Here is a 23,937-nt window from a genome sequence, read left to right as displayed (position 1 = left end):
TCCACAGCTCGGGTGTGACGCAACAGTAGCAGTGTGCTTTAGTCAGAGCAGTCGGGTGTGTTTAACATGTTTAAAGCCCTGGGCATGCTGGGAAAATGGACACACAATTTTAATGCCCCTGATCAGAGCAGGGTATACCGTATTAGAGGAGATTACACAGTAATGCAGAGAAATGCTTAACTTGAGCCGTAAATACATGTGAAAATGCACCATTTGGAAACGGTGCCAACCTAGAGGTTTGCTGAGAATCATGTTTCATACCGCTGAGCGGGGGGAAAGGGGAGCGGTTCCTGAACTCGGCTAGAAGCATAGAAGTGGCAAGCCTGAGGGCAAAGACACACGACTGAGCTCGGTTTCTCAAAACCCCCCCTCTGAAATAAGCGTTCACCTGAAGGCTGAAATTCACAAACAAAAAAAAATGTACCAGGCCAAAGCTCTTTCTAAAAATCCCAATATAGCATCGCCACACCTTTAGTCCTCCGTACCATTAACCAGTCATTTCAGTTTGAATGAATTTAGCAAGCTTGTTCTAGCTATGCTCCCTCAAGGATTCCCCTAGCGCAATAATGACATGCCGCATCACACCATTCTTAAACAAAGCCTTAAATATATACTGACCGGGGCCCTACATTCCCTACACAGGACTGTGATGTGTGATAATTAACTCTCACAGGGTGAGAAGTGTATACTGGAGATGGCTGGCTGATGTATCAAATCCTTGGAACAGTCAGACTGGCTGATACAATCAGCCGGAGTGATCATTACTCTCAGGTCCAGGCCTGGGCTTGCCTCCTCTGCTTTGACACTTCTACTACTACTACTCTTCTTCTTCTTCTTCCCTTCCCCCATCTTTCCTCTGCTCCTCTCCTCTCCATTCTCTCCCACCCTCACCAGCCTCTCACCGGGCATGCAGACACATCCCGTCCCCAACGTGAATTACAACGAGCTATTCCGGAATACGTAACCCAGATCTGCAGTTAATCGCAGAGTGTGCTTACAGGGGGTGCGCGTGGCACTCAACGGAGAGGAGGGCTGCTAGACAAAGAAGGGCTTCTGCTGTGATGCCAGCCAGGAAGCCATATATCAGTCAAGACTCCCTTAATATACACACACACACACCTCTGCAGGCTTTATGGGGGGGGGATTCAAGAAGCTTTTCCAGCATGCCGACATAAAAAGGGGGCTGGGCTGGAGAAGCTAGCTCAGGAAGAGAAAAAAAAAAAAGAGCCCTCCCCCACCTCCTCCTCCTCCTCCTCTTCTCATCCCTCTCTCCTCCCCCCATCACCCGCACATCTACCCTCTCTCCCCCTGGCCCCTCCAGTGCTCTGCTGTGCCGGCTGGATTCCAGGGAGCTGCTAATGGATTACGGCTGATCTATATGCAGCTAGGGTGGGACACGTGTAGGCCCAGCTCCCCTTCCAACGGTGCTGCTGCCCAGGAAAGCAGGCTTAATACCACAGGAGACGGACAGGCCCGCGCCATCATGGCAGCTCTCCATCTGAGAGTGTACGGGCACTCTGTGCCGTTTGTAGAGACATAAGCAACACAGCATCCAGGCTGGTGCTCATTTTAAATCAGGGATGAATGCGCCATTGGTGAGGTGACAGTCCTAGAATGATGTTTCCAGTATAGAAGCTGACTAGTTCATTTGCATGATGTTACGTAGTTGATGGGCAGCATTTTCTGCAGGGTTGGGCCTCTTTTAGCCCTCTGCAAAGGGTGGCAGGGAGGTTGAGAGATGCCAACATAGCCGATGAGGAAGGCCGCGAGAAACATTACTCGCTGACCCAATATTGCGCCACATACCAACTGAAGACAGCTCTGGGCTCGCACAGCGCACCAGGGTAGACGTTGCCCTTCGAGCACAAGCACAGGATCAGCTTACCTTGGCTGCTGCAGTACTAACCTTTTCAAAAAACAGACCACGGTGTAATGATAGAGGGCAAACCTCATTTAGAAAAACACAGCACCCCACTGCTTTGCCTCAACCGTGACTTGTGCCAGGTGCCTGCTGATGAGGAGATTAGCGGACAGGGGTGTTTACAACGACTTGACAGATCTGATCGGGATGACAAATCCGCGCGCTGATCCACCACGAGAGACCGAAAACTGGAGCGTCACAAAGTGAATTAAAGTGGTTACATCAGCGATCTGGATGATCTGGTTCTACACTATTTGAGACGGCATTCTGCACCCACGGAGTTTATGATTAAACAGCAAGTTAGTGAACTTTTCAGAGTCCTAGTCCATGCAGCGACTGGGAAAGCAGTGGGCTGTGGCACTAATCTCCTGAGCGGAGGGGTAGAAAGCCAGGAGAGAGGGCAGAGGTGAGGTGAAGTCCTGTGGCGCAATAACAAAACACACCCTACTGCTGCGAAAGGTCACCTGCTAAAACAACCAATAGAAAACAAGTGGGATTTCAAAAACATGTTCTACCTGAGATCGTCCTTCGTGGAGATTCCTTTATTAAAAACGATACACAGCAGTGACTTTGTAAAAAAAGAAGAAAAAAAAAGTGTGCAGGTGCTCAAGCTGTGCAGAAGACAGTGGACGTGCAGGTGAAGACTGTTTGAGGCAGACGGAGGAAGGGAGCCAATCATGTACGCGAGCAAAGGGCCTCCCTGAGTGTGCACACTCACAGAGACAGTGCACACACACACACACACACACACACACACACACCCAGGGAGTATGCTGGTGGGCAGAGGGAGTGGGGGAGGGGTTAGGGGGATGGTACAAAGCCAGTTTGAAATACAAACACCGAGCAACTACCTCTGAGCCCTTTTTTCAACATGGCTGCCGCTGATGCATGGGTACGGTTGGGACTCTCTGATGCTGCAATTATCGGAGTTTCAGCTCGCCGGTGAGGGAGAGGACAGCTCACAGCACAAAGGGGAGATTAAGCTGAACAGCCAGCCCTTACTGTATGCTCCTTTACACCTGTGTAATATCTGCTGCATCGGAGGAAACGCCATGAACACGTTTCTGGTGATTTGGGGGGGTTTTTGAGCAACGTTGGGCAAAGTTTAGACGCTAAAAATATTAAATGGCACAAATTAGGTCACGGCAGGTAACTGGAGTATGAGTTTCTATGCAACGCAGTAACCTGGTGACTGCAATACCCGCAGTGTAATTTATTTGAATGCTAGCTTATTTGAAGTGTACTAGTGATGGGTATTTTTACCCCAGAGCATTTGGTTTGGGCAGGCTGTGCAGTACATGCCGTGTATATGTTTAACAATCTACTGTTAAACTGTGGAAACTAGCTCACTTAATTTAGTTTTAATCAGTTTCCTTTCATCCTGCTTCACACTGTTGTCACAGCAATACTTTCCACGTCTGAAGTCATAAGCAAACGAAATACCTTTAGAAACCTTGATAACCGTGTACATGGCAAAGAAATCCAGTGTAATGCTTTTTTTTGGTTTGCATTGAAATTGTAAACGATCCACAAGAGTCTTGGATTACATTTGTCTAAACTGGATGCAGTGATGCATCTAGCGCAGTGCTGTGGCGCTGCGGAGAGCAGAATATTCAGGGTTATGTTCCAACCAGAGACGACAGAGTGTGAAATAAAAAGTGAAAATCACCAGCTGGGGTCTCTCTTTGGAATAAAAAAAAAACATGCCTATGAAGGCGTCTCCATGGCAAACGGCTGAATAGCTCCAATGCGGAGCATCTACTGGAATTCTGGACACTGATCCAATTCTGCTTATATACTCTCTTCAGAAAAGCTGCGGGGGGGGGGGGGGGGGGGGCAGCCTGCTGCACAAAGTCTCAGAGACAAAAAGGAACGGCTGATCTGGATTTTTCCCGCAGGATAGTTGGATACAAATACTAGAGAACAGGTGAGGGAACCCAGTGCTGCACAGCTGAAAGAGGTGTGGGGGGGGGGGGGGGGGGGGGGGGGAGGGGGGTGCAGTCCTTCCAATTAAGACTCATTTTCTGTCAGGGTCAGTTCAGCCGTTCAGACAAACCAGTCCTGCCCAGGGTGCAGTGGAATGAAAGGAGCCCCGTCCATTTCCTCACAGGAGGAGGCCAAAGGTTGCTGCGTAGTACGTACCCCCCATGTGTAGCAGAGCTGCACAGCAAAGGGAAGTAGAGCCGTGACTCTCTTTTTTTTTTTTTCTGCGACACGCAAACACGTGTCCACAACTCAACCTGTGAACCAACTCTCTCAAGAAAACGCCCGTCTAAATAACCTCTTTTGCGTTTCATGGGTTTCTCACATCGACACCGGCGAAAAGAAGAAGGAAAGCTCTTTGAGGAAATTTCCGTCAAAAACGACAAAGCAGCCAGCGCGAGACTTAACCCGTTTTCCTGCATCACAATGAATGTATTTATTCTGTGGTGTTTGTGTCATCCACGAGTTACACTAGATGCTGAAGCCACAGCCGGGTCAAGAGGCAGTAACAGGTATGCTCTCATGTGCAAAACAAATTGCACAACCCCGCCCATCGCACTGATTGTAGCGGTGCTGGATGCAGTCGCCTACCGCCAGCTCCCTCCGTTATATTTAAGACTGTGGCAAACAATTTAATGTCATGATTAACAATACAGTCAAATATACAAACAGGCCGCACAGGCCTGTTCGCCATGTTTAATAATGGCTGCGGGTATCAGCAAGCAGAGGTAAGCAGTCATGTGCATGAAACTGAAAATACAATGCAAGGAAAAGTTCTGGAACATGAATACCGGCATACCGTTTTCCTAAAATGTTTATTCTCCGTTGGATTTTTGGTGAAATTAGAAGATTTCACTTCAAGATTGTAAAAACATCTACAAAAAGCATGTTGTCACGTGGACATTATGGGTTACTCTGTGGAAATTGATGAGAAAAAAAGGTTTAAAAAGAAAAAACTGAATCCATTTGAATTACATCTTCAACGCAATTAGGTGCGTGGCGGTTGGTCGGAATGCTTTCCTTAGCAACTGTAACTGACAAGAACCACGAGGCAACTGGATATATATTTATATTTCATTGGATATATTTAGCTTCTTTTGCGTGCAGCAATCTTTGGTGACAAAATGAATGAATAACTCGATATTTAAATAAGAACAAAACAACGGACATTCAAAGCCATGCAGATGGCATACTTGCTATTTAGTGAAAGGACCACCTGAATGCGTGTTCTTTGTTGACAAAAAGAAGATTATATGCGAGGTGTGTTGGACTGGGATGAACAAATCCAGGTAACTAATCAATAGAAATGTCTAACTCAACTAAGACTCGCTCCTCTCTCTCTCTCTCTGCATCCTCCATGCTGTGCTGTACTCTGTGGCTCTGTTGCTGCATCCAAAATGCCCCCCCCCCCCCCCCCCCAGTAATCAAATAAAGACACAAATGAACACAGAGACTTTCGCCAACAACACCCGCGAGCGGCACATCCTGCATCCCACTGTGCGCTCTCGCCCCACAAACAGTGAAGCAATCAAGCTCTTCCCTAGCGAGCGAGCATATGATTGGAATGATACAGTGACCTCTGTCTTGAGAGAATGAACTTTGTTGATGAGATAACCCACCCACCCCCCCACCTCTCAGTAAAAAGGCAGCAGATCCACATGACCTGGAGCCTAACGCTTTGGCTGAGGACAGAGGGCATGTTGGGTAAGGAGGGATCCTGTATGGTCCAAGGCATGTTGGGTAAGGAGGGATCCTGTATGGTCCAAGGTTTTACAGAGCTGCCACCCCCTCCTCCCCCAGCCTTTAAACACGCATAACCTTCTGGCTATCAGCGCTGCATTCCACAGACTGTTTCTTCTTCTTAAAAGAACAACAACAGCCCTGCCCCGAGGCACTTTGGCCGACCGCACGAACCAAGCTGAACCTCCAAACACGCAGCACGGCACAGCACGGCACAGCACGGCACGGGACAGGTTAGGCGGATCCGTATACACGAGTCGTCAGCCAAGCACAATCTATAAGTCCTCGCCCAACATGTCAGCAGAAACGTATAGCCTAAGTAGTCTTACCGCATTGTGCTGCCCCACACACACACACACACACACACACACCACCGTAAGCCACAATCGCCGCACGCACACAGGACACACAGTGTGTCCAGAAGGGGAAATGGAAGGGACGAGCAGGGCGAGGCAAGAACCCAACCGGCCGATCATGAGGCAACAAACGCACACACACATGGGCCTCAAATTACCCTCCAGGCCCCGTCTTTGTAGTCCACGGTAATCAATGAAACTAGTCACACTGATCAGTTGACTTCTCTTGGTAATTTGTGTAGCCTATCAACTTGTTTGATGCTTCTTACTAGAAAACGTAGATTTGACGACAGCTACAACATGGTGGTCGGGCTTGGTGATGTCATGGCACGTCAAAGAGTGCGACGGGTTGAGTTATTGAACTTTTTGGTCAATGTTTCCTCCTCGTTTCTGTTACGTTTCTGTGGGAATGCCAGATTGCTAATTATTAATCATTTGTGATATAGTTGACCGCTCCTCTTTGAGAGAGAGACACTGGTCACCTGAACACACCGTCAGTCTTCAAAGCTCACTGCTGTTACAGATGCACTGTCATCAAACACTCTCCAACCTTACGAGCTTCACCTAATTAGATGATGCACATGCATAAAGTGTAAAAAAATCTTTTTTTTGGCTACATTGTAGGGAAAAAAAGCACAATTCAGCAAATTGCCTGGCTGAATTTCAGGTTAGAGCAACCGCCCACTTCAACTGCACCTTCTGGGCGGGTGTAACCAGAGAAAATGTAGTCCTATAATCTTCACGTTATAGGCTGCAGCACTCGAGCGGGATAGCAAGTTGAGAACATAGATGGATTTTGTCTTCGCGTCGCTCTAAAGATTGTGACAAAACTTCCCCTACGCATCTAAAACAGTGAAAACTATGCTTTTTTTCTGATTCTTCTCAAAACTCCTATCAAAATCCACTTAAAGAAAAAGGGAGTTTACCCCAACAACTGCCCCATCGGACACAGTTCACGGTGTAGCTTAAGCAACAAAGAGGACAACAACCGGACAAACAGACAGACATGTCTGATAGTGGACCCAGGTGAGGGGCCTCCCGCTTCAGCTAGGGACAACACTTTTTACTCAAGCATCAAGCGGGACACGCTTAATACCAAAAACGACTTTAAGAGAGATACCGGAGGCTTATCAGAAGCGCATCGTGATTGTTCTCAGCCGAGGAAAGCAAAGCGAACCCTTTTAACAGAACTAAACATTCGGTTGTTGCAAGGGATCCCGCATTACTGACATTCCTGTGCCTTATTATCTCCATGCCCCTTGGTACTTTAACTACACTAATCACCTGAGCAGCCTCCGTGTTCACCTGAACATTTGTTTAATCAGCTACCAACTCATATATATATATATACATACATACACACACATATATACACACACACACTGATGTGGCTTTTGTTGATGATGTTCTATGAGACACCCGGAAATCAATGGCAAGCAACACTAGTTTCCAGTTTTGGGTCACAATGTAACGTTACACCCACACTGTAGCCGATCACAAAGATGGTCGATAGCAGTGGCCACCTTTACAAACCCCCTGCATGGATAGGCCTGCTATTCACGGGTACAAGTAGCTCAGCCTGCATTGTACTGTGTGTGTGTGTGTGTGCGCATGTTTTAATTAGTCGAACCTTAAACCAAGGTGGCTTACCCTACATATACACAATGCAGGTTACATCGGGAAGATTGCGCAAAAACAATACCGTGCGTGAAACCCGCAGTCCTCTTTTTTTTTTTTTTTTTTACACATTCAAGCGACTGACTGAAAAAAAAACCCCATCAGTGTTGTGATTACACGAGAGGATCTAAATGAAACATTCGGCTGAGTCGCCTTGTGGTAAACGATGCATTGAACTCGTTGGATTGTTTAATTTAAAAACAGAGAAAACGACGTTATAAGTGCGGAAACGTTTCCGCAACGAGTCCGTTTTTTTGTTTTGTTTGTGTGTGTGTGTGTGTGTGGATCGTTTTCTGTCGCCCGCTGCGCTTTGCCAGCCTGGTGAATATTTGGTAGCACACACTCGGTCCCGGGGGGTGGGGGGGCATCTCTTATTATTCGCTCACGACGCCAAGAAAAGAAAACGCCACAACATGTGCCAACCCGTTCGTTTTGCGGTTACCGAGCCGGGGGTTTCGGCTTACCAAAGCTAGGCTGGTAGAGCCGGAATAGGCACCAGCGGAGCCCCCTTTTTTTTTTTGTTGGCACGCCGTGGAAAAAAAAAACACACACCACCGTAACGCCGGAAAAAAAAACCTTGCGATCCTTGCAGCAACCGGGAGAAAAAACGATCCGATCGAAAACGCGTTGCGCGTTTACGGTCCACCTTTAACAAAAGAGAGATTATATTTCTTTTACATACCTTATTACATCGGTAGGATCGTCCTCAAGCGTTCTTTACCATCCTCTTGCTCATCTCACAGCCTTCGGGACGCCATGTTGCAAAGCTTATGACGTTAGGCTTCCTCACCCCTGACCCACATTTGAATAGAAACCAGCCCAGAGTGCAGCAGGGGGAAAAACACAGCCCACTGTGGGAGGGTTTGGTCACTTTCTCAGCCCCAGGACCCCTGGCAACTTTACCTGCAAGATGGCAGAGAAAGAGGGGGGGGAGAGAGAGAGAGAGAGAGGGAGAGGAAGACAGAGGGGAGGGATATGTTGTGGTTTTGGGCCTCCCCTCTCAGCCGTGGTTCTATAGAATGCTTATAATGCAGGTCTACGCTGCAAAAAGTGTCCGACTCGCCAAGTTATTTAACGTATAGGCCTACTTCCTTGATTTATAAAAAGGATAATGAAACTAAGCATTTATTCATGAGAGGGTGTGAGCGAAACCCGCATGGTTTCGAGGGGTAGTTTCACCAAAATACAATAAAAAAAACAGTAGTGAGTTGAAAGAAACTTTGATCACCAGAACATTCTCAACCATTGTATGATTGACAATATTGTAAGAAATTAAATTATAAATTAAATTATTTCGCATGACTTTACCGTTTCAAAACGCGGATGCAGATCGGGTCATTTATATTTAATCATATCTTTTACTTTTTTTTCTTTTTTTGCAGTGTACACCATGTTTCTGTGGAAGCTCCAGAGTCTTCACGGGTATGTTATTTATATATGCAAATCATTTTAGTGCGCGTATTAAGTGCGATCAGGACAGAAGACTTCCATCAAGCCTGTTTATCTTGAAGTCAGTTCATCGGCTGGACTTGAAGCCATAATCACAACTTGAGACTTCAAAGGATTTGAGTCATCAGAGCCATCACAGATCTCGGGGTGATTGATGATCGAATGATTCACACGTATCAGCAGAGAGAGAGGGGGGGGGGGGGGGGGGAGAGATGGTTCAGGTTCAAAAATTGGGCACCAGATGTGCGGAAGTGTGACGATCTGCTGGCTCCTCCTCTCAGCCCCAGAGGACCCCCGCCGAGCCAATGGACAAGCAGGGGACGTGGTGCCGTTTATTGGACCCGCCGTCATCACTTTGATGATGCCACCTGGCTGTGGCTAATAACGCGCGTTGTCGCCCGTCGCCCGCAGCCTGCTGCTGGAAAGGGACACCCGCTTGATCCACATGGAGCACATCAGATTGATCGTCTGCGCTTTATGCGTTTTATGGCTCACATTCTGTGGAGGGGCGACGTGGTGGCGCCGTGCCAAAGCGCTCTACTGACGCGCCGTGGTCGCCGCGGGAAGTGCAGCACCCTCTGGCACGGCACGTTGAGTTGCATGATTAAGGTGCTCCGTGTGTTTGTGAGGCGTTAGCTGACGGAAATACAACACCGTATAAGACAGACATGAGATAAACATCATAAGGATATTATTTATACATCAAATGTCTAATGGCCAATGCAAAAGATAATCCGGTCATAGTTATTTCCCTATATGGTTTTATAGGGAAATAATAGTCTAATGACAGACTATTAACATTTACTATATCAAATAAATGTATTTAATTAAGCTGTCAGGAATATAACAGTCTCTGGATATGGTAGTGGAGGCTTATCAGAACAATACATAATAATAATAAAGGCGTCGACACACTCTGCCCTGTTTTATTTTGACCAACAGGGAACCTTCTAAATAGAATCGCGGACTAAAGATGTTGGCAATTAAAAGAAACACCAGCATGCCTGAAAGAAAAAATAAAGCTGCCACAGTTCCAAATTGTTGATGAGCTTTTCTTCTTTTTATTCATAGTATACAAGATAACAACACTCAAATATGTGTTTTACCAGCTTCTTTTTCTGCGGGACAACATTTCTCATGGCAAGACATTCAGACGAAACATTTCACTTGTAAGACTTGAAATTCGTTCCCTTTTTTTTAGAGCGCTTTGAAAACAACAATGGGAATAATCGGGCGTGCGAGGATGACACGTTTTCCCACATCTTCCGACCTGGAAACCACCAAAAAGCTGACTTGATTATAGTGTTAGAAACGGATTTAACAACAACGTTGGCTTTGACATCCAAGACTTTGAAATGAAGCCACATGGGGACTGGATGTGTGTGTCTGTGTGTGTGTGTGGGGGGGGGGGGATAGGGCCATGGAGGACTTCCAGCTCTATCCGACATTTAAAAAGAAGAATAAATAAAGCATGTATACGTGCAACACATTAAATAAAACATTTGTTTAACCCGGCACAGTGTATATTCGTGTAAGGATAACACTAAAAGACGTTAACAGCGTGCCATCACCCTCTTGCCCCCACACACCCCGCCGCAGCGGTGTCTCCACACTTTAGCGAGCAGCGTCGCGCGGAGCCCGGAGCACCCTCTGATGTACAGGATGGGCGTCAGGGCGGCGTTAACTCGGGGCAAAATGCGCAGCGGGTCGGTGCCTTCGTTCCTGAACGTGTAGCACGTCGTCCCGAAGAAATTGCAAAATATGACATGACAGAATATGGGGAGCCACGTGCCCAGGAAAAACACGGCCACCACCACTATGAGATACACCGACGAGCGCTTGCTGTCCCTCTCTTCGGAGGGTGGCTCCCGCGCCAGATGGAACCTAGCTATTATGAACAACCGGATGTTCAGCCCTATCATAATGATCACCGTCAATATGTTCCCCACAAACGAGCCAAAGCTCGTGATCCTCCTGGCGACCCCGATCGTCACCAGGTTATTCGCGGCCACGATGAGGAACGCGTAGACCCAGTAGGCGAGGATGACCAGCAGGGTCCGGTTTCGGGTCATGCGCTGCGAGTATTTAAAAGGCGACACCACCGCGTGGTACCGGTCCGCCTGCGCGGCCAGGATGGCCATGTACGAGAGCCCCAGGAACGTGGGCACGATGAAATAGGTTTTCGTGGGGGATTCGAAGATGTCCCTAACGTCGAGGACACCGGCGTAGTAGTACGACACGCCGGTGCAGACGTCGCTGAGGCAGGTGCTCAGCATGTACATGAAGCGGTTCTCGCCGCGCAGCGCGCCGTTCAGCAGAATGGCGAGCGACACAGACACGTTGAGGAAGATGATGGTGGTGGCGAGGAGGATGTTGAAAAGGAACATCAGCACGTTGCCAAAGCTCGTGAGAGGCAGCACGGGAGACAGAGCCTGGCTGCTGTTACTCATCGGAGCGGCGTGTGCGACTGTTCAGGTCTTCATCGCACACACGGCAGCGGCGCAGCTGATGTGTGACTGCACATCTGTCCCCCCGGTCACCTCTGCTCTTATTTATGTAGGGAGACCAAGTCCTGGGTGACTTTGATGTGCACGGACAACAAGTCAACAAGCTGCTGATGCAAGGGGTCAACAAGTTATTGACCTATTAGTGCATTTATTTCCCTCAGTGCATAGATGGGTTTATTAGTTTCAAGTTTCCATTATCAGCAGTTCTTACAGACTTTAACAGTCTTTATATAAAACCGAGCAGCCTCATTCGAGGCCTTTTAGTTTGGATTTTCAACAAGTTTTCTAAAGTTGATGCTCCCAAAGTAAGGTTTAATTTGCTGCTTTTAGGCCATAAAAAGACCATTATCAGACGATCAGTTTCACCTGTCTGTAACAGACTTTCCTGTATAATTCCCTAAGGCCTCGAATGAGGCTGCTCGGTTTTAAGACTGTTAAAGTCTGTAATAACTGCTGATAATGGAAACTTGAAACTAATAAACAGGTCTTTTGTAGTTGTAGTTATTTTAATCCTGCCAAGCACATCATTGCCAGCAGAGGGATGCTCTATGCGCTGTATTCAACACAGTCTTGGCAGTTTGTAAGTTAGTCACGAAATGCAATATAAAAAACATATTTTTTTCCAGAGCCAAATTGCTTTACAAAAATAAAGTTAGGTTTAGCAACAAAACAACTTAGTTAGGTTTAGGAAAATGTATCATGGTTAGATATCAAAATGAACATAACCGTCACAAATGTTGTGTTTGGGCAACAAAACCCCACAGTTTGGTTTAGGAAGACCGTCACAAATGTTATGTTTGGGGAACAAAACTATATCATGTATGTTAGGTCTGGGCAACACATCCTGCCATGATGCTTGGCTGTTCTATTTGTGGCATCATGCTAACTCCAGTAGAGTATAAAAAGCCGTCAGTACGTATAATGATTGAGTTCAGGTGTGCACGCAACAGAGAGGCCCGATTTTCATATTTCCAACAAGTAAACTGACCATAAACCCTGTTAATAAGACAATAGTAGTACACTACAGAGAAAAGCCTTATTTGTTGCGTTAACATACAAAGACATTGAATTTGATCTTAGCTGAAAATCAAATTCTGCTAGCTAAACTAAAAGGCCGTCGGGTACCTTTCTGTGTGAGCTAAAGTCAGTTTAATGAACAAACAGTCATGTTTTTGGTATTAAACTGTTTTAAGTATGGCTGAATTTGGGGATTGATTATAAAAACTGAGTTTAGTAGTGTGCCAGTGTCAAACAGGCTAGAAAGCTAATGGTTGAATCTAGCGGTATCCAGCATTCCTTCATTGTCATCGTCGTTGGGGATAAAAAGGGTGTTTTAAAAATTCTAGTTCACACAATATTCTCTGTTGATGTGGTTAATTGTCATTACTGTGAGTACACTGGGAAATAAGATTACAGTAACAAATGCTTTGGGTATAGACTGTTTAGTGTTGGCTGGGCGATATGACAGAAAACTGTTATTTTATTTCTCAATAAGGATATATATCACGATATAGCACGTTTTTCTGTAATTTAATAAAATATATACTATATGCAGTACCCACGTGGTGTTGTATACCTGCGCGTACTGAATACTTACTTGACAAATGAAACATACTGAATATTTTCTCACTTAATTAACAACTTTCGTGCAAAAATAAGCAGACTTTCTGAAAAATGTGAGTCAGTGTGTGCTTATTATTAGCAATTTAGACGAGGTGACTGTGTATCACGATATCTCCATGTAATTTCATCATGGTATGTATTATATTGAATAATTCATATTGGTTTAAAAGTGGTAATAAGACAAGTTCATTATAGATGGAGAGTAATTAGCTAAACGGTTACCTGTGGCTGCGGCTGCAAGGCTGGTCATCCCTGTAAAGACATTTTAATGAACATTTGGATAGCCAGGAGGGAAACCCCTTGGAAAAGATCACTAAGATGAGTATAGACGGTAATGTGCAAGGAATGATATTTTGTTTGAGTTGTTAATGGCATTTAAATGTGCATAATTATCACGTGTATCTGCTTGTGGTGTAAAAGAATAAGGCAGGAAGTGGAAAGCAGCTAATGGTACAAGATGAGTGAGTTCAAGTGTGTGCACAAGACTGAGTGAGCTTCTGACTTCATATGTACTTTGACATCTCCAACAGAAATGAAATGTCATCCCTTTGTAACACTGCTCAAAGTGTCTTCATTCAGACAGCAGACTTTGTTTAAAGGTGTTTCAGTGACTTTGTCAAACGCGCATTTGTGTTCAAGACGAATGCATCTCCATCACTGCTTTATTATCAACCTGTGTACTTTAATATATGATAGTGCTTGAAGAAACTTCCGTGAACCAAAAGCATTAAACTTCTTTATGGCCTATTTTATGAGAGAAGCTTATACATTTGGATTCACTAGACGGCATTGCATTGAATATAAACTGAATTGGAATCCAATATTTACAGAATTGAACTTATTTCATCAGCAGAGCAAGGCCTTTTTGGCCTTACAGTGAAAAACATATTATCATAGCGCCCTCTAGTGGTTAAAACACGCATCGGCTTTAGTCCGATATTGTAGGATGAAAGTTCTCATAGCTCGAACGATTTAATGACTTACAAGCGGACAGACGTTAATGTAGTAAAGCAATGAAAAAAGGAGGAGGATTTTAGAAGAGGCCCTGGAGTGACCCGTGCTTATTTATTTTGTAAATCTACATTTGTTTTGCAAAATGCAACTGTAATAAAAGACAATACTGTTTGTCTTTGTGTTCGTACGAAGTTATTTGTGTTTTTAGGAGAGAAACGAGAACTTTACTTTTGATGAAATACGTCAACCATAGCTCATTAGTTAATAACTTAAGGTTACAGATTACAGATTCATGGGGAAAGTGAAGGCATCGAAGAAAAAGTGATTAAAATATTGCTGAGTCATTCTATTCTGTTTAAACCTCAGACTTCAAGATTAAATCAGATTATATGGAAGCGGGCCGCACCGAACCATGAAAGAGTGTTATGGAAACCACAAGACGCACCAAGCACCAAGCTGATCATCTTCTTAGTTGGTTTTCACCATTACCAAACACCCGTGGGACTTGTCGTGATGCAGCCTCATTTATTCTGCCTGTATGTCTGACATGCGTCTGCCCCTTGGAGGTTTAAAACGCATACATTTCGAGCATCGCTCGTCGATAAAAGCGACCAGCCGTCTCCGTCTTCTGGCGGAGCGTCAGGATGCTTCTCAACGGCACCATCTCTCTGTCGGTGGACTTCGACACCTCGGAGGACTACCTCATCTTCGCCTTCCACATCCTGTTCGCCACGAGCGCCGTGCTGATCGCCGGCTCGGTGGTGGTCGGCATCTCCTGCACGCGCTCCCTGCGGGGCCAGAACCGCTTCGTTTTCATGCTGAACACGAGCGTCAGCGACACGCTGACCGGCTTCTCGGTCTACTACCTCGGCCTCTTCGACGTCCAAGAGGGCTACCCGTCCAGAAACGGCACGTACTATATCCTGCCCTCGTTCCTCGGCGTCAACGTGCTGACCTTCCTCTTCGCCCAGTTCGACCGCTACTTCGCCGTGTGCCACCCGTTCTTTTACAACCGCTACGTCACGAGAGCCTCGGTCATCGGCATCTGCGCGTTCTGCTGGATCTACACCTACTCCATACTCACCGTGCAGAACATGGTGCCCATCTCGAAGGCGGCTCAGATAAACGCGTTCGGCGTGATGACCCTGCAGATCATAGTTTTCGTCAAAGTGCTGATGACGATCAAGCTCTACATGATAGCCAGGAGCCACCTGATGAGGGAGGCGCCGAGCGCCGAGCGCGACAACAAGAAGGAGTCGCTGCGCATCATCGTGTTCGTGGTCATCTGCTTCCTGGCCCTGTGGTGTCCGTCCTTCGTCAATATCATCGTGAGGCAACTGACGCGGAAAGGCCTGACGTTCAGGAACGAGGCCACCAATCTGTTCGCCAGCATGGCGCGCCTTAACGCGCTCGTGACCCCGGCTGTGTACATCTGGGTCAGCCCGTCGCTGCGGGAGGCCGTGTGGAGGACAGTGTGGCGGAGGGTGTGCCCCTGCCGCCGGAGGGCGAGGTGAGAGAGAGTCGTGTCTGCAGTTTGTTTTTTGGTGTGTGTAAACGTTGCTATTTAGCTGCAACCCGCGCATTACGCACCGTTTTGAATGAACGGTCTATTTGTTCTGTTTGTCCAATTTTAGTATGTAAGACGTTAACTGTGTCTCTGTCTCCACCCTGTCCCTCTTTTTTTTCAGAATTGGCTTTCACCTTGATGGCGTGACGAAACGTTGATAACGAAGCAGCCATAAGGAAAAGGGGTTAAATGGCCAAATCTCGCGGCCGACGTGAGAATGGCTCTCTTTCATCCCGTTTTTAAAAAGTGACTGAAACAGAAAAACGCAGATGAACCCTTTTGCGTGAGGGATACAAGTGTGATAACAAAGGTGAAGTGTGGATGTGTTTTGGGGGTTGAAGTGAGACCAACGTGTGCCGCTTATTTGAGGTAATCCGTGACAGTTTGGGGGTAAGGACACTTATTTCTGACGTTTTTATTTGGAAACGGTGTTCTTTTTTTTTTTTACAAGAAACACACCTGTTATATTTGTCATAAACGCTTTCAACAGAATAAAATTAAACTTGTGGATACATTTTATTTAAACAACTGCCTCTGTTGCTTATCTTGAACTTGATTGTGTGTGTTTTTATGTTCGGGGAAACTCGTCTCCATTGCAGGTTATGTCGGTTATGTCCCGTGTATTCAGTGTCTTACTATGCTGTCTTACTTTTTCTTTAAAGCTGGCATTTGTTCATGTAACTTCCCATCACGGGTGAAACTGATGAAATAAACATTTAGAGTTCATCGCAGTAGGCCCGCAGTTCACATTTTAAATTTCTATAAAACACCAACAAACTGCTATTAAATGATGCCCGATCACGTTTTTTTCACCAACAATTGCTACACGAGAGAAGGGCAAATTTGAACAATATTAAAATGTTTTAAAGACACCGGACCCACTCCTTCCTTCAGACATTTTCACGTGACTGTCTTTGTGGAGGCCTCTGGTACCGACAATGTGCACTGAAATAATATGTTCAGCTGTGATTAAGGCTCAGGCGTACTGCTTCCCTGTAGCTCAACTGGAGCGTTTGGAATTGGTGTGTCGTGACCGCTGTCCACGGTGCTGATCCCGGATCAGGGAGTATTCCCGAATGTTTGGAACCGCAGTTGGTTTATTCTGATGTTTGGTCACATTCTGGACTCGTTTCATTCCGTCCCTGCATAGCAGTGGCGGTTGTGTCGTCTCTATCTGTGCGCGAGCCCTTCACTCATGGAAGTGGAAAAACGTCGCGGAGCAAAATCTGCTGCGCGCGACAACTTTAAGGGGAAACTCTACTTGGTTTTGATTTGTGGAGGGTTTAGACTTGACAGATTCGTTCGTTTCAGTCGCTGCAGCTCTGCGGGTTATGGGAACACAACTGTATTTGAAACATGGCGCATTCAGTGACCTGTTAAATGTAAAGTATGATTCATTGTTACAGACAAACGAGCGAACTGAACGGCAGGTATTTTCATTTTCAGGGCCATGGTGTTGTGCTCGCTTGTGGATTTTTTTTTGTTGGCCTACCCTGTCTCCTTAATACGTTCATATGCTACTCATTTACAAAATCACTTGTGTAGGAGGAAACGTTATGTCGACCGGATTAGTATTAGTCAATGTGAGAAAACGCTGTTAATTAACAACAAGTTGCAAAATGTTGATACAGATTCAGCAAAAAGCAACAGATCTTAATGTATGTGCATTATCGAATGGTCAATTGGATGGTTTATGGTAATGTTTTCTGTGCGGTACATATACATGTTGCACTTAATAATAACAATACGGATAATTATCTGCACAATAATAACTCCTCTGCATAAATGTTTCTCCTTAACAGCGATTTACTGCACTTCATTTGGTAATTCATTCAAATATATTAATTATTATTCATTCAATTATTATTACAAAAATAAATAATCACAATGATAATTTAAACAGCCTGTCCGTTATAGGCGTGGGTAATCTGTGTCCTAGAAATAAGATTTATACCAATTTTTTTATCAACTTGTTGATAAACCTAACTTCTGCCTCGATGTGTTCAGGCAACGTTCTTCGAGAAAATTCAGATACAACACATCGTGCTGGACCTAAAATTGACCATTTTTCAGTTCAAAGTTCTAATTATTGTCTTTGCTTTCATATTTATACTTTTTTTATTTAGTTTTATATCTTACATCTTATTTATTTTTTTTATTTTTACAAAATGAACCAAAACACAACGAGGAAGATCTTGGATATTGATAATAAAGAGAGTAAATATTAAACCAAATTCAAACCATATAAGTTATTCAACTCGCCTTGGATAATATGTGCAGCAAAACAAGAAGCTCAACTTGCTGGTTAGTCCGTCACCCTATCATCTATGTAACATACAGTGATATAAATAAAGTTATTATTATTATTATGGCAGGCTGCGGTTGAGTGGTGGCTGAACGGCCCTGATGAAGGCCACGAAGAGGGTCAAAGTTGAAGGTTCTAAGCTATGACCAAGTCATATGTCCCAATCTTTGAATGCTGCTCAAAGTATGAGCAGCGCGTACTTTGCAAAGGCATCTGCAGTGCTAGTGCGTGTTGTTTGGGAACACTCAGCAGCTATGACGACTTTAAAGTATCCATCAACCATCAGTGACTGGGAGGATGAGATGTGAAAGTCACACGAGACACATTTTTGATGTCTCTTGGTGACTCCACTACGAGGAACTACAAAAGTACCAAAGCATACACTCAGCATACAGAATGACGTGGCAACAGTGTTTGTGTGATTACTCTCACTGCCGGAACTAAACCAAACTGTCTGCTAGCTAGTTAGCGAGATAGCTGGTTAGTTAGTGAGCCATAACCAAATGAATGGTTCTTGACTTCATTCCTTATTGTCGGAGAGTCATTTCAAAAACACCTGGGACCGACAGCAGCTCCTCACAGCTCCTAAAAAATCCACTGTACATTTCCAAACTTATTATTAACAAATTCTTTGGATAAACAGATCACATGCTGGGAATTCAAGTATTCAAACGTTTGTTTTTGTTGTTGTTGTTCTTTGCAGGTATAAGTATGATAAAGATGGCGACTGTAAGCAAAAAGTGATTACACTTCCTCTCTAAAATGGAAGTAATATTAGAAAATGATGCAATGCACCCTACTTCAGGCAAAGTATATGGTGAATATGTTGCAAATACCTTAATCAGTATTTATATCATGTTACCACACAGCAAATTTGGGAGCAAGTAGCACAGAAAAACTGTAGAGGGGAGGAATGAGGCCAAGGGGGTCAAAAGGGCCCCAGCAGCTCATGGTTTACTGCAACAGCACGTACATTATAGGGCATAATTAAAATTAGCTTAAATGTCTGTCATAGTTTTAAAAGTTTAAACTTAAACATTGATATTAAAAGTGAGATGAGGTCATGTCTCATGGGGTAAAAAAACAGTTCAGATAACATGGGCAGTGGCTTCACAACCCGCTATAAAAGGACGTTAAATACAAAACGCATTTTTGGAACAATGCTCCTATCCAACATCACAGACTCTGGAGGAGTTCCTCTCTCAGTGAACTTCGACAGTCCTGAGGATTTTCTCATTTTTGGTTTTCAGCTCGTCTTCGCTACAACCGTGGTTCTGGTAGCCGGGCCCGTGGTCGTCACCATCTTGGCCACCAGAGCCCTCCGCCTCCAGAACCGGTTCATTTTCATGCTGAACACCATTTGCGGACACTCTGGTCGGGGTTTCGGTGTATTATCTCGGTCTGTTCGATGTTCAGGAGAGATATCCGTCCATAAATGGAACTCACAACTTGTTACCGTCTCTCCTCGGGGTGAACGTGATGACATTTTTATTCGCGCAGTTTGACCGGTACTTTGCTGTTTGTCATCCGTTCATCTACACGCGCTATATAACCCGGCCGGTGGCTATCTCTGCGTCTATTGTTGGTTTCACGTCTATAGTCAGTCGATCGTTTTAAATTTTGTGCCACTTTCCAAAGCATTGCAGGTGTACGTGTTCAGCATTGTCAGCTTACAAATCATCGTGCTCACCAAAGTTGTCATGACCGTCAAACTGTTCGTGGTCGCCCGATTCCAGCTCGACAGAGACCCTCCCGGCGCCGACAAAGAGAGCAAGAAGGAATCGTTGAGGATTATTATATTCGTCGTCGTAAGCTTCTTGGTGTTGTGGTGCCCCTCTTTTTTAAACATCATCATCAAATTTGTGTCAGGAAGAGGGCTGATGTTTAGGAACGAGGCCACCAATCTGTTCGCCATCATGGCTCGCTTCAACGCGGTGTGCACGCCGTCCGTGTACATCTGGGGGAGTCCGTCTCTGAGGGAAGCTCTGGTCAGGACCGTGTGGGGCAGAGTGTGTCCGAGATGTAGAAGGAGGCAATGAGGTGAAATGGCCTCATACTAGGGGTTGTATGAATATTACTAAAGGGGACTGTAAAAAATGAAATAAAAGTGAACTGTAAGAAAGAATCTTCTTTATATTAAACCCGATATTGTATTTTTCAACTGTAGTGTGTTGTGGTATATATAATTGCCATTATTTTATTGTTTTTTATTTCATTTTAATTTGTATTTGAATGGACTAAAATACAATATAAAGTATTTAGTAGATTGCTGTTAAGGAGGAACATTTGTGAAGAGAATTACGTTGGAGTAAAACGTTGCAGTGAGAAGCCGAGCCGAGCCGAGCCGTATCCAATAATTTGCTGCTGGACCGCTTTACCTCATTCCATACAAATAAATATACAAAACATTTTTTTAAACGCTATTAGTAACTGTTCTGTTGTGGCCCAGTGTGACTATGGGAGAGTCGAAACACTTTTTTCCGGACTGCAAATGAATACTGAACGTTTTTGAACGAGGCCATTGTGGACAGCTCCTGGTGCTGAAGTTATGTCTGGCCTACGAATAACAGATTTTTAAAAAGTGAATTTCAGTCAAACCTCTTTTGTTTGAAATACAATTTGAAGTCCACCGCGATGAAAGAGACTCAAAAGAGTCTCGTGCTGTCCGCTTTGCCCCCTAGTCTAGACTTTACGGAGGCCTGACATGCTGATGGATCCGCAGCCTCTGCGTAGTTCCCCGTCAGAGCGCATGGACCGTTACGCACAGCCGGCTGATACAGACCACATACAGGGTTTGGCCGCAGCTGGCAACCCACTGGACTGGCTGTCCTTATGGAAGGCCCTGTTTACTGCTTACCTGTTCTCGTTAGGAGATTTAGATAGAAGCGTAACACAATGCGTCCTATTAACATAGTCATTGGTGACCAAGCAACATCTCGTGTAAATGCACAGTGGGCAAATGTGAACGGTCACACCAACAGTACAATCATTATTTCATAAGAGCGTAACAGGTTAAGATAAATAGGTAAGACTAATAAACCAGGAGAAATAGTACGCCATGTGTGAAGCGCCAATTTGACAGAATGAATCACGTCTGGAGTTAGTAGTCAGACAGCTTCCGAGCCACTGTCAGCCACTAATACCATGGTCAGCGGTGTGGCCCTGACGCTGATGGTCGAGGATGCGATCGGGCACCGCGGACATCTCCGCTGCCGCTGACAGCCGAATGTTCAGGACCCCGGTCAGCTCCGTATTGTTGTGGACAACAGTTTCTCCCCTACAGGGAGGGCCACGATGGTTGTGGTGGTAAGAGGCTCAACTTTAAGTGTAAAGATCATTTAACTTCTGTGTTTTTTTTTAAATATTATCGTTTGAAAGGAAACTTATTCAAAAATAAAAAGGGGAAAGACAGTTCTGATCAGTCTCCTCCTACACTGATCCAATCACCACGGAAAATGTACAGTTTGTTTGCACTGTACCAAAAAAAACGATGTTAAACGCGGCAGGCTAATTTAGTCGCAGGTCAGGTTGGGCTGCTTCCACCGCTCATTTCCGTCATGATCAGAGTTCTTCTGTCTGTGTCCTTTGACAATCCGGGGACTATTTTCTCTTTGTGTTTCACATCCTGGCTGGGGCAAGCGCCATAGTGTTGTGTAGTGTGTTGTGCGCCTGCATCAGCTCGCAAGTATACGTTAGAATTTTTGCCTAAAATCTGAACTAAAAAACAAACAAACTATTTGATCGCGTATCTAATTTGAGCTATTCCTCAGGAGAGTATAGGCTGGAAGTTATTATACTGCAATCATTCAAGGTTTTTGATAATGTGGTTATAGGCTTATTAAATGCAATGTAATATGACATATTAATGATGCAAAGAACACACTTTTAATAAAGAAAGTGGATATCTTGTTAAGTTTGGGTTGAGCGCATAATAGTAATAATAATAATAATGATTTTTATAATAACATAATTATAACTATTGTTAATATTTCCTCTTCAAACGCCTACTCTATCACTCTACTCTGTCTTCATACTGAATGAATACTGAACGTTTTCTTCAGGCCTCGTTAAAACGAGGGAGCATTATTCGTCACTTTACTGTATGAGCACGTGAATCCAACATTACCATATTACCAATGGATTTAATGTGAAGACGGCAGTACTGCGCGTTGTGCAGTGACAGGTTGATCGACACGCGATCACAGCTGCTGAAATCTAATACCGACAAAGAACAGGGCCCTATTCCTCGTACGTGGTTGAACTAAGTCGATCAAATGTCCTATTATCCAGCTTAAATTAACTCGATGATTGACATCAGGCTATCTCGGTTCCTCAAAGGCTGATCCGCGCTCAAACAGTCTCGTTAATTTGAACCAGATGTCAGTCATCAGGATCGTTGCGCGTGTCCGTCCTACTTCAAAAGGGGGAAGCGTCGATCACCGAAACCATGATTTTCTAACAGTACAACGGCAAATAAACGCAAAGAAAGAGCCTCTTTTTACTCCGCTGACGAGCAGGAGATGATCATGAACGCATATGAGGAATTCAAGACCATAATCATGGCGAAATCTAACGCTGCGAGGGCTAGACGAGAAGCATGGCAAAATATCGCAGACGTCATTAAATGCGCAAGTGTTGGGAAAATGTATAGGTTAATTTTAAGTGCCTCATCACCTCAATCAATCAGATGATATTTCTTTAAATGTGCCTGCTGGCAGTAGGCTTAATGGAACGCATTATCCAATGAGATCTATAGCGAAAATAATTATATCAACTCTTTCAGAATAAGTAGATAAAAACAAGCCCAAAGAGTATCTAACTGATACGAATTAATAGATATGAGGATATATGTAGGTGTATGCACGTATGTATCATGTACTATATATATATATGTGTGTACATGTATGTGTAGATTACCATATAGAATAGGAGTTTGAATATGTGTGTGCGAATCTGTGTATGGGCGGATCAGTATGTGTGTATTATTCATAATAAGCAGTAAAAATAAATTGTGTGTAATTCTCTCTATTCTTATCATGAGTCCACCTTAATCATGTTCTACAACAATGATATGCTATGGTGTACTAATAATACTGTCATATCATTATGAGTGCTTTCAACCATCATGTAGTTCAACCAGCCATCAAGAGGACACGGGAGCAAGTAAAAACTAAGCACAAAAACATTATTTAGAATGGTGATCAATACAACATGTGTCATGGTAATGTAATGAACACATCCATAAGTTTCTTAATCGCCAAATAAACTTTATGAACAGCACGGCATGCAGCGGCTTTCCCGATGTTCTCCGCATCACCGACACTGTACAAACATGAACCACTCGCAAAACAGCACGAGGCTGTGATACAGTCTGTGAGACAGTAGATGGCGTGTGGTGTTCAATGTACGGCTCGAGAAGGTCTTTAAATAAATGATTCCTTGTCGGCAGAATTGATAGCGTTCGTACAGGAAGTCATCATGATGTGATAACGGATCTTGGCGATCTCGAAGAACTCTCTCCCTATAAAACGCTAATCTGACTAATATCGCTTCCTCGTCATCGATGGATCTCTGAGGAAGGGAGCAGACACTTTTCCCCGGGGGAGTGGCAGCTTATCCAGCGGATCTGGCTCAAGCCTGCTCTGGAGCAGGTTCAGGCTTATGGATGTGTTGCTATGGTGATTTTTCCAAACTTGCTTCGAGGAACCGAAAAGCCTCACTTATGTAATCTCATCCTGAAAATTATCCGGCTAACTCAGTTAGCCACGTACGAGGAATAGGGCCCAGATAGCAAAAAAAACCTGTAGGCTATTTAAGTGAAAAGTCTCTTGTTTGAAACAGAGTTTGAAGTCCAG

The 23,937-nt window shown here is 44.7% G+C and overlaps 2 protein-coding genes and 1 pseudogene across 3 annotated transcripts; 2 read left to right on the top strand and 1 right to left on the bottom strand.

The window, feature by feature from the left end:
- Nucleotides 1-10,679: 10,679 nt before the first annotated feature.
- Nucleotides 10,680-11,576, bottom strand: LOC306696933 (adenosine receptor A1; the record flags this gene model as incomplete). The annotated part of the gene is made up of 1 exon (XM_079160659.1): nucleotides 10,680-11,576. The coding sequence occupies one exon, from the start codon at nucleotides 11,574-11,576 to the stop codon at nucleotides 10,680-10,682; it is 897 nt and encodes a 298-aa protein (XP_079016785.1).
- A 936-nt stretch (nucleotides 11,577-12,512) lies between these two features.
- LOC306696932 (uncharacterized protein) lies at nucleotides 12,513-15,724 on the top strand (the record flags this gene model as incomplete). Its single annotated transcript, XM_079160658.1, has 2 exons — nucleotides 12,513-12,545; nucleotides 14,819-15,724. 2 exons carry the CDS (start codon nucleotides 12,513-12,515, stop codon nucleotides 15,722-15,724), a joined length of 939 nt encoding a protein of 312 aa, XP_079016784.1.
- Nucleotides 15,725-19,242: 3,518 nt separating this feature from the next.
- On the top strand, nucleotides 19,243-20,121 carry LOC306696930 (annotated as a pseudogene). The gene has a single exon. The product of its transcript is annotated as an uncharacterized misc_RNA (transcript).
- The last annotated feature ends 3,816 nt before the right edge of the window (nucleotides 20,122-23,937 follow it).

The sequence above is a fragment of the Pholis gunnellus genome, assembly GCF_910591455.1.
Source record: "Pholis gunnellus genome assembly, chromosome: 6".
In the NCBI taxonomy this organism is placed as follows: domain Eukaryota; kingdom Metazoa; phylum Chordata; class Actinopteri; order Perciformes; family Pholidae; genus Pholis; species Pholis gunnellus.
Note: the sequence above shows the minus strand (reverse complement) of the source record. Positions and strands in the feature narration are given on the sequence as shown.